This window comes from Branchiostoma lanceolatum, chromosome 18 (genome assembly GCF_035083965.1).
Source record: "Branchiostoma lanceolatum isolate klBraLanc5 chromosome 18, klBraLanc5.hap2, whole genome shotgun sequence".
Lineage (NCBI taxonomy): Eukaryota > Metazoa > Chordata > Leptocardii > Amphioxiformes > Branchiostomatidae > Branchiostoma > Branchiostoma lanceolatum.
The window spans coordinates 6,019,119-6,033,264 of record NC_089739.1 but is presented as its reverse complement, the minus strand read 5'-3'; the positions used below and the strand labels follow the sequence as shown (position 1 = coordinate 6,033,264).

At 39.6% G+C, this 14,146-nt stretch overlaps 1 protein-coding gene across 1 annotated transcript in view; it reads left to right on the top strand.

Moving 5' to 3' along the window:
* LOC136424657 (streptococcal hemagglutinin-like) overlaps positions 1-14,146 on the top strand; it is a 31,039-nt gene that overhangs the window by 6,202 nt on the left and 10,691 nt on the right. The window contains exons 18-45 of the mRNA XM_066413281.1: positions 394-539; positions 1,007-1,116; positions 1,577-1,641; positions 2,565-2,713; positions 3,003-3,115; positions 3,563-3,624; positions 3,989-4,137; positions 4,493-4,602; positions 4,910-4,974; positions 5,092-5,237; positions 5,675-5,784; positions 6,057-6,121; positions 6,281-6,426; positions 6,729-6,838; positions 6,976-7,040; positions 7,276-7,421; positions 7,933-8,042; positions 8,369-8,433; positions 8,691-9,144; positions 9,709-9,901; positions 10,369-10,482; positions 10,687-10,809; positions 11,359-11,471; positions 11,662-11,875; positions 12,265-12,417; positions 12,724-12,762; positions 12,922-13,068; positions 13,389-14,087. Of these exons, the coding sequence (XP_066269378.1) occupies positions 394-539; positions 1,007-1,116; positions 1,577-1,641; positions 2,565-2,713; positions 3,003-3,115; positions 3,563-3,624; positions 3,989-4,137; positions 4,493-4,602; positions 4,910-4,974; positions 5,092-5,237; positions 5,675-5,784; positions 6,057-6,121; positions 6,281-6,426; positions 6,729-6,838; positions 6,976-7,040; positions 7,276-7,421; positions 7,933-8,042; positions 8,369-8,433; positions 8,691-9,144; positions 9,709-9,901; positions 10,369-10,482; positions 10,687-10,809; positions 11,359-11,471; positions 11,662-11,875; positions 12,265-12,417; positions 12,724-12,762; positions 12,922-13,068; positions 13,389-14,087 (4,181 nt within the window). The remainder of the gene's footprint in view (positions 1-393; positions 540-1,006; positions 1,117-1,576; positions 1,642-2,564; positions 2,714-3,002; positions 3,116-3,562; positions 3,625-3,988; positions 4,138-4,492; positions 4,603-4,909; positions 4,975-5,091; positions 5,238-5,674; positions 5,785-6,056; positions 6,122-6,280; positions 6,427-6,728; positions 6,839-6,975; positions 7,041-7,275; positions 7,422-7,932; positions 8,043-8,368; positions 8,434-8,690; positions 9,145-9,708; positions 9,902-10,368; positions 10,483-10,686; positions 10,810-11,358; positions 11,472-11,661; positions 11,876-12,264; positions 12,418-12,723; positions 12,763-12,921; positions 13,069-13,388; positions 14,088-14,146) is intronic.

Here is a 14,146-nt window from a genome sequence, read left to right as displayed (position 1 = left end):
TTCTTGCTATAATGATTCTTTTTCATATTTCAAAGGGCTCCATGATTTGTTTTAGGAAAGTTCTATAAATTATAGTTACAAGAATATTCATCAATCAGTGACTTAGAAAAGGTCACGAGATACGCACCTCCAAATTTTTTATGTCTACTGTACATCTTGATCACGGAATGACCTAGTCTCGCGAGAACACGAGACTAGGCAGAGACTTGTGAAGATCTTCCTGCCTCCCCCGCCTCCTTGCGGAGCAGGGGTAAGTTGGACTTGGGCAGCTCCAAAACCTTCGGTACGGTTCATCCCACCACAAAGTGCTTTTCTAAGTCACTGATTGATGAATATTCTTGTAACTGTTATTACACATGACTGATGAATCTCTTCTATAAATTATTTTTTCAGCTCTTCCAAGGTCGAGGCTGTTGTGCGACTGGTGGTGGCAGATTATGCCTCCAAGTCTTCCCAGATGTCATTTGCGAATGTCGTGACAACTGGCACGATTGGAACCATAAGCGTGGATCCTACATCGGCAGTTATCAAAAAGGATGGTAAGTTTGTAAAATGTGTGTGTGTACGTGTGTGTGTGTGTGTGTGTGTGTGTGTGTGTGTGTGTGTGTGTGTGTGTGTGTGTGTGTGCAAGGTTTATGATTAGAAATAGCTTAATGGTTGGTTGGTTGGATAGTTCCTTTTCAATAGAAAAATCGATCGTGTCTGCGAGCTCTCAATTACATATTGTGGCAGTAATACGTCCATTGTTCTCTCAATCCCCGCCCAATTGTGAGATATCGGCCAATACTTGTCGGGAACTGTGCCCCCTTCTATGTGTAAATTTCCAGGCAAAAATATGCTTGACGCTCTGGTGATTTTGAAATTTAGGAAACCCCTGGCAACCAACGAATGCTGCCAAAACACTAGATAAGCGAAATACTATAATTAATGCTGTTTATTCAATGCACCATCACTTTCATTTGCATATAGCAAATTAAATAAAGCCCTGATTATATTGTTCCAACAGTGAGCATCACATCTACGACCTCCATGACCTTGACCCAGTCCTTCACCGCTGACCTCACCAACACAACAAGTGCAGCATTCATTGCCCTCAAGACCAAGGTGGAACAGTCGGTAAGTCAAATTTTTATTGTCATATTTCAAGAGTGACAAACAATGCATGGTTGGAATTTATCCGCCTGAAATGGTCATGACACAATGTACAATCATGAAATACAGTTAATTACTGGGGGACAATAATAATTTCTTGGTATAGCTCCGAGGTTTACGCGGTATTCTAAGTTCGTGGTAGAAACAATTTTCTGCTGTACAGTTGTAATACATATGCACACTGTCATGATTTTGCAGTGAAGAGGTCACTGCGAGAATTGTGAAAATAAAAATCACCATGAATATTACAAGATTTACAGTATTTTGGGAACAGATATGTAAAATATTATAATTGTATGGAATCCTTAGCTTGGAAACAATTAATGATTAATGTCAATCAAATGCACAGCTATGTAATTTTATGTACCTTTATTGACTGTGATATCATTTCTTTCTTTAACACATTATGTATTTTGCCCCATAGATATCGGAAACCCTGATTCAGACCGTTGGTTTCCAAAGAGTAGAAATTGTAGAGTTTGTACGAACGTGAGTATGCATCATAAGTCTTGTCATGGAGAACAAAAGACACACAGTGTTTGGTGACACTCAGCTGTTTGTGGGACTGGAGGATTTTGGGGTGGACTCATCATTTAATCATTAATGAACAACTTACACCATGCGTTCTTGTATACCTTCTTCTGCAATGTTCATGACTACGTGCATACAAATATTCAGCTATTCCTGCCGATGCAACTATTAACTGATGCAACATTTCGACTAAATGTTTTTGAAAAGTATTCAATGTGCACAGCTTCTGGATATGTACTACATCTCAAGACCATTGCTTTGTACTAATCTGTTGCTGTGTTAATTCCTGTGTAAGGCATTAATTGTCCATATGCTCTCTTATCGCTCCTTATATTGAAATGCTTCTCTTCGGTATTACAAGCTAACATGCTTCTCCGAAGGTTCTGCTATGCCACGTTGTACAATGTTCCTGTTCATCTGTGCTGTTCCATTTGAGAGTCTAGAGGAAAAGCAGACATTTCTTGAGCACTTGAATTAGAACATGGCTGTTTTTACACTAGTATATCGGCCTTTTACGATATCATCAAGAAGTGAAGGAATCATATTTTTGTATCTTATAACTTGTATGTTAAATTTCCAATCCAAACTCAGCAAATGGAATAGCACCTTTTCATGTTACTAAATGCTATATGTGCTTTAAAACCCGTGTTGAACAGTACCGTACATGTATGGTTTGGCTACAGTTCTCATGGAAGAAATCTAGATTGTGACATTGTTACATTTGCTGGTCCAGGATTAAATCACAGAAAATAAGTGTGTACTTCTCTATCTTAACCTTCTCTCTGCTGATCGAAGTAGCCGTTTGAGACCAAATTTGCCTTGGTTACGTGGTTTAGTAGCAAGGAGATGGTTAAAAACCTAGCGTTGTATTCTTCCCACAGTGAAAGTGGACAGGTCCAGGCGAAGGTGAGGATAGTGGTGGCCGATTTCGCAACGACCTCTGTTCAGACGGCTTTTACTACAGCTGTCAAAACTGGAAGTGTGGGAGCTCTAACCGTGGATCGCACCTCTGTGGTAGTTGAAAAGGATGGTGAGGGGAAATTGCTCTTGGTCTTATCAAGATTTCATGACGTCTTTGTCTCTTATATCTTGAACAGTTAATGTACTTTTCTCTCGCTATATATATATAAACACTATATGATTATCGCAGGATTAGGAATTGGGAATGAAAAATGCTGATGAAACACAATCTAATGGTTTTCTTGCACAATGACCAGTAATGTTTAGAATAAGGAAATCATCTTCATAACTGGCATTCTTTAGAATGTAAAAAAAGTCTTAATATGACAAATGATTGTATATCACATCCCTTTGTTTAGTGAGTACAACATCCACCATATCCATGAAGATGACGAGTGTAACATGGAATGCAGCCTTACTGAATACGTCATCCACGGCATTCAGCAGTCTTAAACTCGATGTGGAAGAATCGGTAAGAATATTTCAATATCCAAGTTTATTACACAGTCATTTCAGCACCAAGGAGAGGCCATACACATAGATTTTTTTGCGCTTTTACCGTCACTGTGCATAAAACGTGACCGCATAGTAATAGGATTAAGGTTCCCGGATACCACCGTGGCCATCAAGTACAAGTTTTTAACCTCTGCTTTAGCTGCGCGACACCCCTGCTTTAGCAGCAAGATCTCAAATTCTCACGGACTGGCTTTTTGAATGGTTTTCTGGAATGGTTAGGGCCATGTAGAGCGATATAAAATTGAAACAATGATAGCATTACACCTTTCAGACAATGCGTTAACCCAAGAACCTAACTCTTGGGAGAACGGAATATTTCGGAAATATTGTTCATAAAACAGTAATTTCAGCTCCAAGGAAAGATTATATAATGTATTATCAATTTCTTCTTTTCACTTTGCAGCTGCTGCTTGTGATGGTTTCAGTGGTGGGATTCCAGCGTGTTGAAGTAGCTGAGTTTAAACAGTATGTATTACACATGATTGGCAATGCGACCACCTGGCACGAGGTGAACTATTCTGATGATACCTAGTATTCACTCCAGGAAACCTCACGTACCCCTATAAGGCCTAACAAACAGGCTGAGTTTATACTCACAAACAAAAATTACAAATGGTTTCTATTTGCAGAAGTACGAACGCACTTAGATTACAGAATGATTTGACAGAAACAAAGATTCCATGGTAGACTCGAAGCATGCTGTAATGCAACCTCACTGGGACATGGCATATCCAACACGGAAGCAGATACGTGTATATAGATAGTAGCTAGGACCACTTGATTATTTTGACCTGGAATAAGTAAGTTATGGATCTTTCTATCCCACTAGGTCCAGTGGAAATGTGGAGGTAGTTTTGCGTATGATGGTGACCAGTTATGCCTCGGCGGGCGTGAGCACATCTTTCACCCAAGTCGTGGCGACAGGGAACATCGGGACCATCACTGTAGACCCCACATCTGCTGTGGTCACGAAAGACGGTATTTCAAGATTTCTGTCACTGATTATTTTGTTGAACCATTTGATTTGTACCAAAGTCCAGAAAACTCTAGTATTTTCTATATGATTATATGATGTTTAAAATATTGTACATGCATATGCTCATCTTCGTTTTCCTTCGAAGTTTAGATAAACCCACTCTCGCAAATCTAGACTGCTTTTTTTGTGTTTTCTTATCAAATATGATAGGACATGCGTTTTATGATATCTATAGCTTGTATTTTTGTCATACTTTTAGGGTCCTAAAATATTAGATTAATAACTTCTTATTAACTGTTGATAGTTTTTAAAGCAGCGTATATCATTTACTGTTATCATGCAATATCACTCCCCTAGTGAATGTGGCAACGAAAGTAGCAATGACAGTCACCCAAACATGGAACCAACAGCTGACCAACACATCATCTACTGTGTACACTCAGTTAAAGACTCAACTGGAAACTTCGGTAGGTTTGATTTTGAAATCTTTATCAAATAGAAAGTTGTATTATATGTGAAGGATGTCATATGTATATGGACAGGTCATACCTCCACGAAAGAAGTTCTTCTTACTGGCATTAGGTTCGTGAGTCAAAGTTGTCAGGGAAAAAATCTGTTTTAAACAAAACGTTTTTCGATTTCTTAGAACATTCCTTTGAAAACTACAACATGTACAATTCCACATAAGGTTAGCTAAAAGCAGAAATTTCCTTGCTATTCCAGCTGCCAAACGTTTCCTCACAAATATCTAAACCCCTTCTCTTCGTTCAACAGTTACAACAGACGTTCTTGGCCATTGTGGGCTTCCAGAGAGTGGAAATACAGGAGTTCAAGAAAGTGTGAGTATCGCTATTGTATATTGTAAAGAAACATAATTTGGAAATTTGATATGAAACATACCGCACACATACATGTATCAAGTACTAGCTGAAATCTGTGAATTATGGATTCTGCAGTGGAAACAACATCCAGGTCATCATAATCCTGGTAGTTGCGCAATACGCCACCACGTCGGTGTCCACGTCCTTCAGCTCTGTCGTGTCGTCTGGAACCATCGGGACCATCACTTTGGATGTCAACTCTGCAACTGAGGAGAAAGTTGGTAAGTAAAATGTTTTGTAATACCGTAATTGTTTTCCTGGCAAGGTATGTGTATGGTCCGATAGTCAGTATTTCTTCTATCCGAACAGATGCAATACCGGGATGGTTCTATGAAATGTTACCAAGCCTTGATATATGCGAAGTCAATGTCTTACGCCTGTAGGTAGCCCATTGTTCTTCTTTTAGCTATAGTCCATAGGAGTGTGATGACATCTTAATTGTGACCGTTGATTTGATTCTCGTTGACAAAAGTAAAAATTCATTTTTATTGTCGATTGTCCTGACGTTTTGGCGATACAGTGCTTATTTACACAATAATCATTTGCAAGGATAATAGGATATGTCATGAGAAAGTTCTCGGTCAGTTATGCTGAGGAAGACTGTAAAATGAACTATGATAATTATCGGTGCTAACAAATGGCGTACCATTTTCTTTAGTTCCCGTTACACGCAGTACAACAGTGTCGCTGACAGAGACATGGAACGCTGCTTTACTTGACACTTCTTCTACTCAGTACAAAACACTCCAGACCAAAGTGGAGAATTCCGTAAGCTCATGCTTCTTATTATTTCATATTTTGCACACACAAAAAATAACAAAATTTCTAAAATACAATCTGCAGTAAAGAGTGCCTGACATTTTGATCTGAAAAGACTTTTTGTACGGACAACTTGGTTTGTGTGATATCACTTTATTATTGTGTTTTGTAAATAGTAGTCTAGTGCTTACTATGAAGTAATGCCAATATGTGTTCAATACTGCAAATGAGCACAATGCATTCTGTGACTTAGATTCTATTCTTTACATTTTATTTTTCAGTTCTTTGAGGTGTTTGTAGTTATAACTGGATTCCAGAGGGTCACTGTTGTTGAGTTCAAGGAAAGGTGAGGAGAGACAGAGTTTCGACCAAGTCTTTTAATAATTTCAAATATTTATGATTACATGTAGAGCTAAATGTTTATTCACAAGTTTGAAACAATATGTTTTAGCATGCAAGATGTTGTAGTCATCTATATAGTCCACTGATACATGTTTCTGCCCAGCTCTGGTGTTGTGTCGGTGGTTCTGCGGATTTCCTTGTCGATCTCAGCTTCCTCGTCCTTCGTCACCACAATAAAGACTGCTGTCTCCTCCGGCAAAATAGCCGCGGTGTCTGTCAACCCTGCCTCCCTGCAACTGGCAGTAGACAGTAAGTATTTCAAGCCCATGAATTGCTCCATCAGGTTGGTAGGCTATTGAAAAATAGAATATCTGCACGTATATTAGTGTATAAACACTTTTCAAAGCAACAGTAGGTAAAAACAGTTGCGTTAAAGCAATTGTGAAAAATATTTTATTTTTCAATAGGTGCTCAGCAAGAATTTGATGTATGAAAGCGTATTGTAAACGTAAAAAAAGATGTTGCCTTGTTTTATTGCGGCTACAGCGTGTGTAGGGTTGACTTGAGGTTGCCCACGACTATTTGCTTACAATATTTCATTCCCATTGCAGAACGTGTTGTTCAGCAGGCCACCTTCAAACTGACTCAACCCTGGTCGGCTAACCTGCTGGTAGTCACTTCAACAGAGTTTATAACACTCAAGAAGACCGTGGAAACCCAGGTACATGTACATCACTTGTATGATAACAACTCGCTGCCTTATACTTTCTTCACTTAAGCTTACAAAGATGCAAAGTGTTATATTTAGCACCCAGGCACATTGTTCATGTACTCAACGCACTTCACCTTTCTTTGCAGTTCTTCCAGACCTTTGTGAACATCAATGGCTTCCAGTCAGTGACCATCAAGGAATTCCAAGAGTCGTATGTATAGTTTTACACACCATTGTGACATAGAAATGGCAATTTTTTTAAAGTACATACATGTAAATGGCAATTTTTCAAGTTATAAGGAGTGGTACCGAATGTTAAATTTCAACTTTTATATATTTATACCCGAGGTTCTGGAAAATTGTTGGCAATTTCAGCAAGCTGTAAGTAAGCCAGACAACATGATTCTCTTCGATTGCTTTGTTAAATATATTTTTTTTTTCTTCAGGAGCGGAACTGTTACAGTTATCTTCTATATCATCGTCGCAGAGTTTGCAACTACCACTGTTTCAACAACGTTCACAACAGCTGTACAGTCTGGAACAGTGGGAACCCTGGCGGTGGTCACAACCTCCGCCGCGGTCACTGTCCCAGGTGCTGATTATGTTGCTTTTATTGTGCCTTTACTCAACTTTGGAAAAATCAGTCTACTATTGATTTTTTGGTATAATTTTGTTGTCTCAGATGTCAGCCCCTTTTCTCTACATTGTACATGAATTTCATGTTTATCGTATGCTTTAGTCCGTAACCTTATTATTTGTTACTTTGTCTATTCTGACCTTCATTCTTTGTATCATTTACGTAACTTGAAAGTTTGGTTTGTCATGTAAGCCCAATTATTTTGTATGACATTATAGAAAAGCAATTCCTTTTTTAGTCTTTCAATAATGACACTTATATATATATGCTATATCGATAGATGTCAGAATACGCTAAAAAATTTATAGACAAGACTTTCTCTCATTAATCATTTCTCTGTCGAAATACATGTTCACATTAACGATTTATAGAGCAAGTTTCTGAAAGAATCATTGCGATATGTAAGAGTATCACTGTGAAGATATAGTCATACATATTTTTCTGCTGTGTTGTATCATCCATACAGTGGAAAGAACCATCTACGGCAACATTGTGGTGTCCAACTCGTTTGACTGTAACCTTGTCGACAAGACAAGTTCCAACTACACTGGGTTTGTCAGCCAGTTTACAAGAAACGTAAGTCACTGTGATTAAAGAGAGACTTTCACACTTTATATATCATCGTCTTTTATGATTCTAAATGGGGAACTCCTTTGATAACCAGTCTTATCGTTGTAACTGACTGGGGCTTTAACTATACAAAGATTGCGTTGATTTAAATGTCCTTTTTTTCTTTGTAGATAGAATACAACGTTTTTTCAGAATGGAGTTATATCAAGAATGACACAATAGAAACTGTAGTCGTTTTACCTGCCAACCTTCATATCAGGTCTGATTAACATTGCCAGTATTTGTTTGGTTTCACTCACAGTTAGCCCTCTAACTGTTGTCTCCTACCCTAGGCACCCCAGGCCCTCCCTCTTATCCCAGGGTTCAAGAGTTTTGAGGCGCTTTGGCTGGGAACATGGTAAGTGTAACCCAGGACCGATGCTATATTTTCAGTCAACAGTAGATTTATTCAAGAATTTCTAGCAATACTTTTGCTGATTATAATCATGGTATGATATTACATGATTTTAGTTTGCACAATCATGTAAAAAAAATGAGCCCTGAAAACTTCAATTGTTCCCTACTACCGTATGTTGAATGTATACCCTATGAAGCCAATTATCTACCATATCTAGGCTTATCTCTCGTCCTTCCTCACGCGTCCAATTCATACAGGAGAGACGGTGGAATTCTTGTAAACATGAAGCTCAACGTAAGCGAGGCCACGACAAAAGACGACGTCCAGCAATGGCTGAAGACAATATCTGAAGGAGGAGACTTCGGCGACCTAAAACTAAAGGTTGCGTACGGGGCAGCAGCCTCAGAGGCGGAACTCCCACAACCAGCACGGGCAGATTTCCAGCTCCTGAATCTCACGTTATCAACGGCGTCGCCAAAACAAATCCATCCAGCAGGCGTCGTTAAAACTAAGTTCGACTTTTTCATCAAGAATTTGGGGAACGTAGATGTTGGGGTGACGCCGAATGGATTTGCGACGTTTAAAGCATATCTCACGAATAACGCGGAGTTGGAATCTGTAACGGTGAAGTCCAATGCTACAGATGTCAGCGTCCCTGTCAGCTCGGAGGCGTTGCTGCATGTGGGAGTCCAGAAAAAGGGAACCGAGCAGGTAGGTTCATGTTTTGTACTCAATAATATTTTGTCAACTTGTATCATAATGTGACACCCACACTTTCAAGACTACATACATAATGTCAGTAGCCCCTTACATTTTTAGTACATGGAATGACAAGCGTAGCTATAATCATTAGCTTTTTCAACTATCAAATAAGCAGGCATTCTACTGTACATGTACAAATGAACATGTATTTGAATAGATATTTGTATAGTTAGTACATATACATGTATGAATTGTGAAAATTTTACTTTACCTGCAGAGTTATCGTACGATAAACTCATTAGTGTGCATATGTAAGGCCTTAGAAGTTGGAGGGCAAAGAAGCATCGCTATAAATGATGTGACTATAGGACAGTACATTGTTTTCATGCAATCAAAATCAATGTTGATAATCAAATGTTATGTTAGGTTGTGATTTTGATAAGATCTTGAGATCCAAAATTTTGTTCAGAGATGACTTCTATTTGTCATGATAACTTTCTGAGTAGCACTTTTGCCAAATAATCGTGAAGAGTTAGCATCAGATTTATTTTATTATCCCCCTCCCACTCACAGATAGGAATGATGAACGTGGTGGCACCGCTTGAAGTCCCTGCGTCAAACTGTGCCGCCTTCACCCATGTCTGCATCAACGCTATCACAGCCGACGTGCCCGCTTTCTTCGACTACCAGCCGTGTAACAACGACGTGTGTTACGAGCTGAAGGCTGTCGGAGCGGGAGGTGGACTGGAGAAGAACTGTCCACGCAGTGAGTAATACCCAAATATAGTATTTTCATTTCCTCCATTAAAAATGGAGGCATTGTTCTTTGGCGTGTCCGTGTGTGTGTGTGTTTTCGTGTTTTCCTGCCTGTATGTTTATGTTTCGGGAGATATGCGTTAATTAAGAACCACTGTTTTAGTAACGTTTGATTCTTGGGTCTTGAAATTATCTAGAAAATTACTTTCTTACAATTGTCATGCCTTTTGACTATCGTTGGACAAAGATGCATATTGGAAAAAAACATTGTAGTTGTGTGAATGGCGATTTCTAAAGACACATAATTGCACAAAATAAAGAAAAGTAATTTTGATTCTTGAGCAGTACAGCATTGTGGAGAAAAAAACAGCTGATTTCTCGATATTATGGAAAAGTTAAAACATGAATTTTGCATATGATTTTTGTTAAAAGGCCTAACACCAAAATGACGACACTTTTTGATTGTGCCATTTGCAGTAACGGGGGTGTGCAGCCCTGCTTGCGACACTCACGCCACTTGCCATCGTGAATCGGGTTCACCGACATGTGAGTGTGATCACGGCTATACCGGGAACGGACAGACATGTACAGGTAATCCATCTGCACAATTCTTCATGTTTGTCAAGATAAAGATACTTAACACAGTCATGAACAATATATTTGTCTTAGATGTTGGTCAGAAATTTCACATAGTTTTTCTATGTTTACAGTGAGTGCCATGTTAGTAGCTTCATTTAGAGTCTAGTTGCTATAATCATCAATTTTAATAAATGATATTGTCTCTTTATGTTTCAGATATAAATGAATGCAGTACTAATCCATGTGATGCATCCGCGAACCAAGTGTGTAAAAATCTGGAGGGAAGTTTTGAGTGTACCTGCAACCCTGGGTATAAACTCAAAGATGGAGCATGTGTGGGTAAGTCATGATAAAAAAATTTCTTACTGAGTACCTTACTGTAATCTTCTCATGCTATACATGTAGGTCAGATAAGGTGACAGTTTTATGATTGATTTATTTGTAAATAAATGAGTGAGTGAGTGTAAATACATACCCGAAGGCTAATTGCAAATACATGTAATGAAGAATAAAGATAGTAATACTATTAGATGGTACCTATAGTAAGATACTGATAAAGTGAAGCAGTAAGATCTGGATCTACGTCTGTTGGGGTTTGACCTCTTCGCTAGAGGCAGTGGAAGACAAAAATACCCACTTCTTCAATAAGATATGGGATCCTTAATCTGCATTTGAGGGCAATATGTGTTAAAATGTTTTCTGTCAGGGAAGATCATGAAGTACTTGTGTAAGGGAAAAACAGGAAACAATTAAAATTAGGTAGTATTGAAGCAAAATTACCTTCAATGGTTGAAACGAATGCATCGCAGCAGGAAACAGCAGGAAAATTACATCTATGAGTAACAATTTTTGGCGTATTTTGAACTTGACTTTTCTGTTCTCGATTAGCTACCTCCCAGTTCCGCTCCAACGTGAGGTTCACCGCTCTGACGTACACCGCTGACCTGGCAAACCCAACGTCAACAGTGTACATCAACACTGTCCGTACTGTCGTCATCACGGTAAGTATGATTTCACAAATCAGATTTTTCTTCTGTTTCAAATTTGTTAGACATAAACGTATAGTGGCAGTGATTGAGTCATTTTCGAGTTGTGGTTTTTACACACAGACACAAACATATCCTGACCCAAAAACAAACCTTTCTTGGCGAAGATGATAACAATTTGATAAATTAACTTTTCCTTTGATAGGTTACAAAAGTCTTCAAGCTCAGCACTGTCAGATCGTCGTTTGTTGGAGTGACGGTTCTCGGGTTCAGCCCTGGAAGCGTGAAGGCTGACGTATCCCTTGACGTAGCCAGTGAGGCAAACTTGACCCCCAGTGACATGTCAGGAGCCTTCCAGAACGGCTCAGCTGCTCTGAACGACTCCACTCTGGGATTAGACACATCATCAACTGTTACAGGTGAGCTGGCACTATGAAGTTATTACTTCATATTATGCTTTGATTTATTATGATAAGTTGATGATGTCGTTCAAGTTGCAGATGTTGATCTTTGTTGTTTAATCCTGTTCCTGCATTTCAGCACATAGGGCATATGCATTGCTGTTTCTGTCGAATAGAATTGTAGGAATAAAGATTTGGCTTACTAGCTAGTCTACAATTTTAAATCGGATCACGTATTGAATTCAGAATGTTCATAGTTTTAAAGTTATAATTTCTAGTAGTGATAGTCATGCTTTTGATCAAGATTTGTTGTATTTTCTGCTAGCCACAGTTTATGTTACCCACGGTGTCGTTTTTTTATTGATCAATCTAACTAATATCTGATTTCTTCTCATTTTGTTTTGTAGATTACAATGAGTGTGCCAATGGAACAGACAACGACTGCTCTCCGTATGCAAAATGCAACAACACAGTTGGAGGTTTCAGCTGCAGCTGTCTTGATGGCTTCTTGGATAATTCTACCGACAGCACCCGACCTGGGAGAGTCTGTGTTAACAAAAGTAAGTGTGGGGGACTTTTCTTTTTCTCTAGTAGAATGTGCTGTTGTGTCTGTTCGCGTTTTTCATTACTTGTTAAACGAAAAAAAATAGAATTGACCAAATGTTACAGGTGACTGACAGTATAGTTGATTTGAATCTATACACATATGTATGGTCTTCCAATGAATGTAAATGGTTGTGTTCTCCTAGGTCACAGATTTTACAAGACTGTTAGAACATTGTTAATTTTGTCATTGATGAGCCGACGGAGTTATTCTGACTGTTGAGGCAGGTTTGAATTTTCTTCTGTTTTTGTTTCCGAAACAGCAAAACCATCGGCCGCACCACCAACAACAGCATTTACAGGTGAGCTAAAGCTGGTGTAATATATCGTATAGGTAAAACAACATTAGAGAATGTACAACAATTTTATTCGACATTGTTGTGCTGAATTGAGCAAGAACATGATCAAGAATTTGAATCTCGGAATAATTCTATGTTCTGCCAATCGTTCTGAATACACAGTGCCGCCGACAGCGAGTATGAGGCCACCTACTGCCACTGCCCCGCCTACTGCAGCCCCCACTGCCAATATGTCGGCTCCGAGTATACCGGCATCACTACTCCGCGGGCCCTCCACTGGTCTACCCACTATACGGCCTACAACAGCAGGTTGGTGCATTGCAATGGACTTTTGATGAACGTAATATTAATGGATAATAGTTATAACTGTACATTGATGAAGGTTAGACATCCAGGTAGTAAGATACGCCAAAAATAGTTACTCAAGCAACTGGATAAAAATGTTGAAGTTTTCTTCAGTTTCAAAATGTTTATCCAGTTGCTTGAGTAACTATTTTTGTTTATTACTGTGGATAATACTTAGTGTGTACGAAGAAACAGGAGTGCTTTCTTAAATCTTTGTATGATTTATTTCATTGTACTTAATGGTGCTGCACATGCTGAGGAGAATGTCTTGAATGTTTTTCTAGGGACACAACAAGCCACTGCAGTACCGCCATCGCTGTCTGTAAGCCCAGGTATCAAACCTACTGCACCGCTTACTGCGGCACCGACTGTGGCCCCGACCGGCAGTCTGGGACTTCAGCCGTCTACTGCCGCAGTTGCACCAACAGCAGCAAGTCCAGGGGCAGGACAGACAACTGCACTTGGAGTACAGCCAACAGCAAGTGTGCAACTCACTGCTCCAGTAGTACAGCCTACTGTAAGTGTGCAACCAACTGCTCCAGTTGTACAACCAACTGGAAGTATACAACCCAGTGCCCCAGTAGTTCAACCAACTGCAAGTGTGCAACCAACTGCTCCAGTTGTACAACCAACTGGAAGTATACAACCCAGTGCCCCAGTAGTTCAACCAACTGCGAGTGTGCAACCAACTGCTCCAGTTGTACAACCAACTGGAAGTATAGACCCCAGTGCCCCAGTAGTACAACCAACTGCGAGTGTGCAGCCTACTGTTGTAGTAGCACAGCCAACGGCAAGTGTGCAACCAACGGCCCCAGTAGTAAAACCAACTGCAAGTCAGGAACTACAACCATCACCCAGTGCAGGAGCACCAGGAGCAACTCAGAGTACTGCGCCTGTGGCACCATCAGCATCTGCAGGACAACAAGCAACGGCAGATCCATCTGCAGGTCTGCAGGGGACAGCAGCACCATCGGCATCTGCAGGTACATGCAGATTTAGATTTTTACTAACTTTGCCTTTGGGGGTGATTCTGGAAGGATCA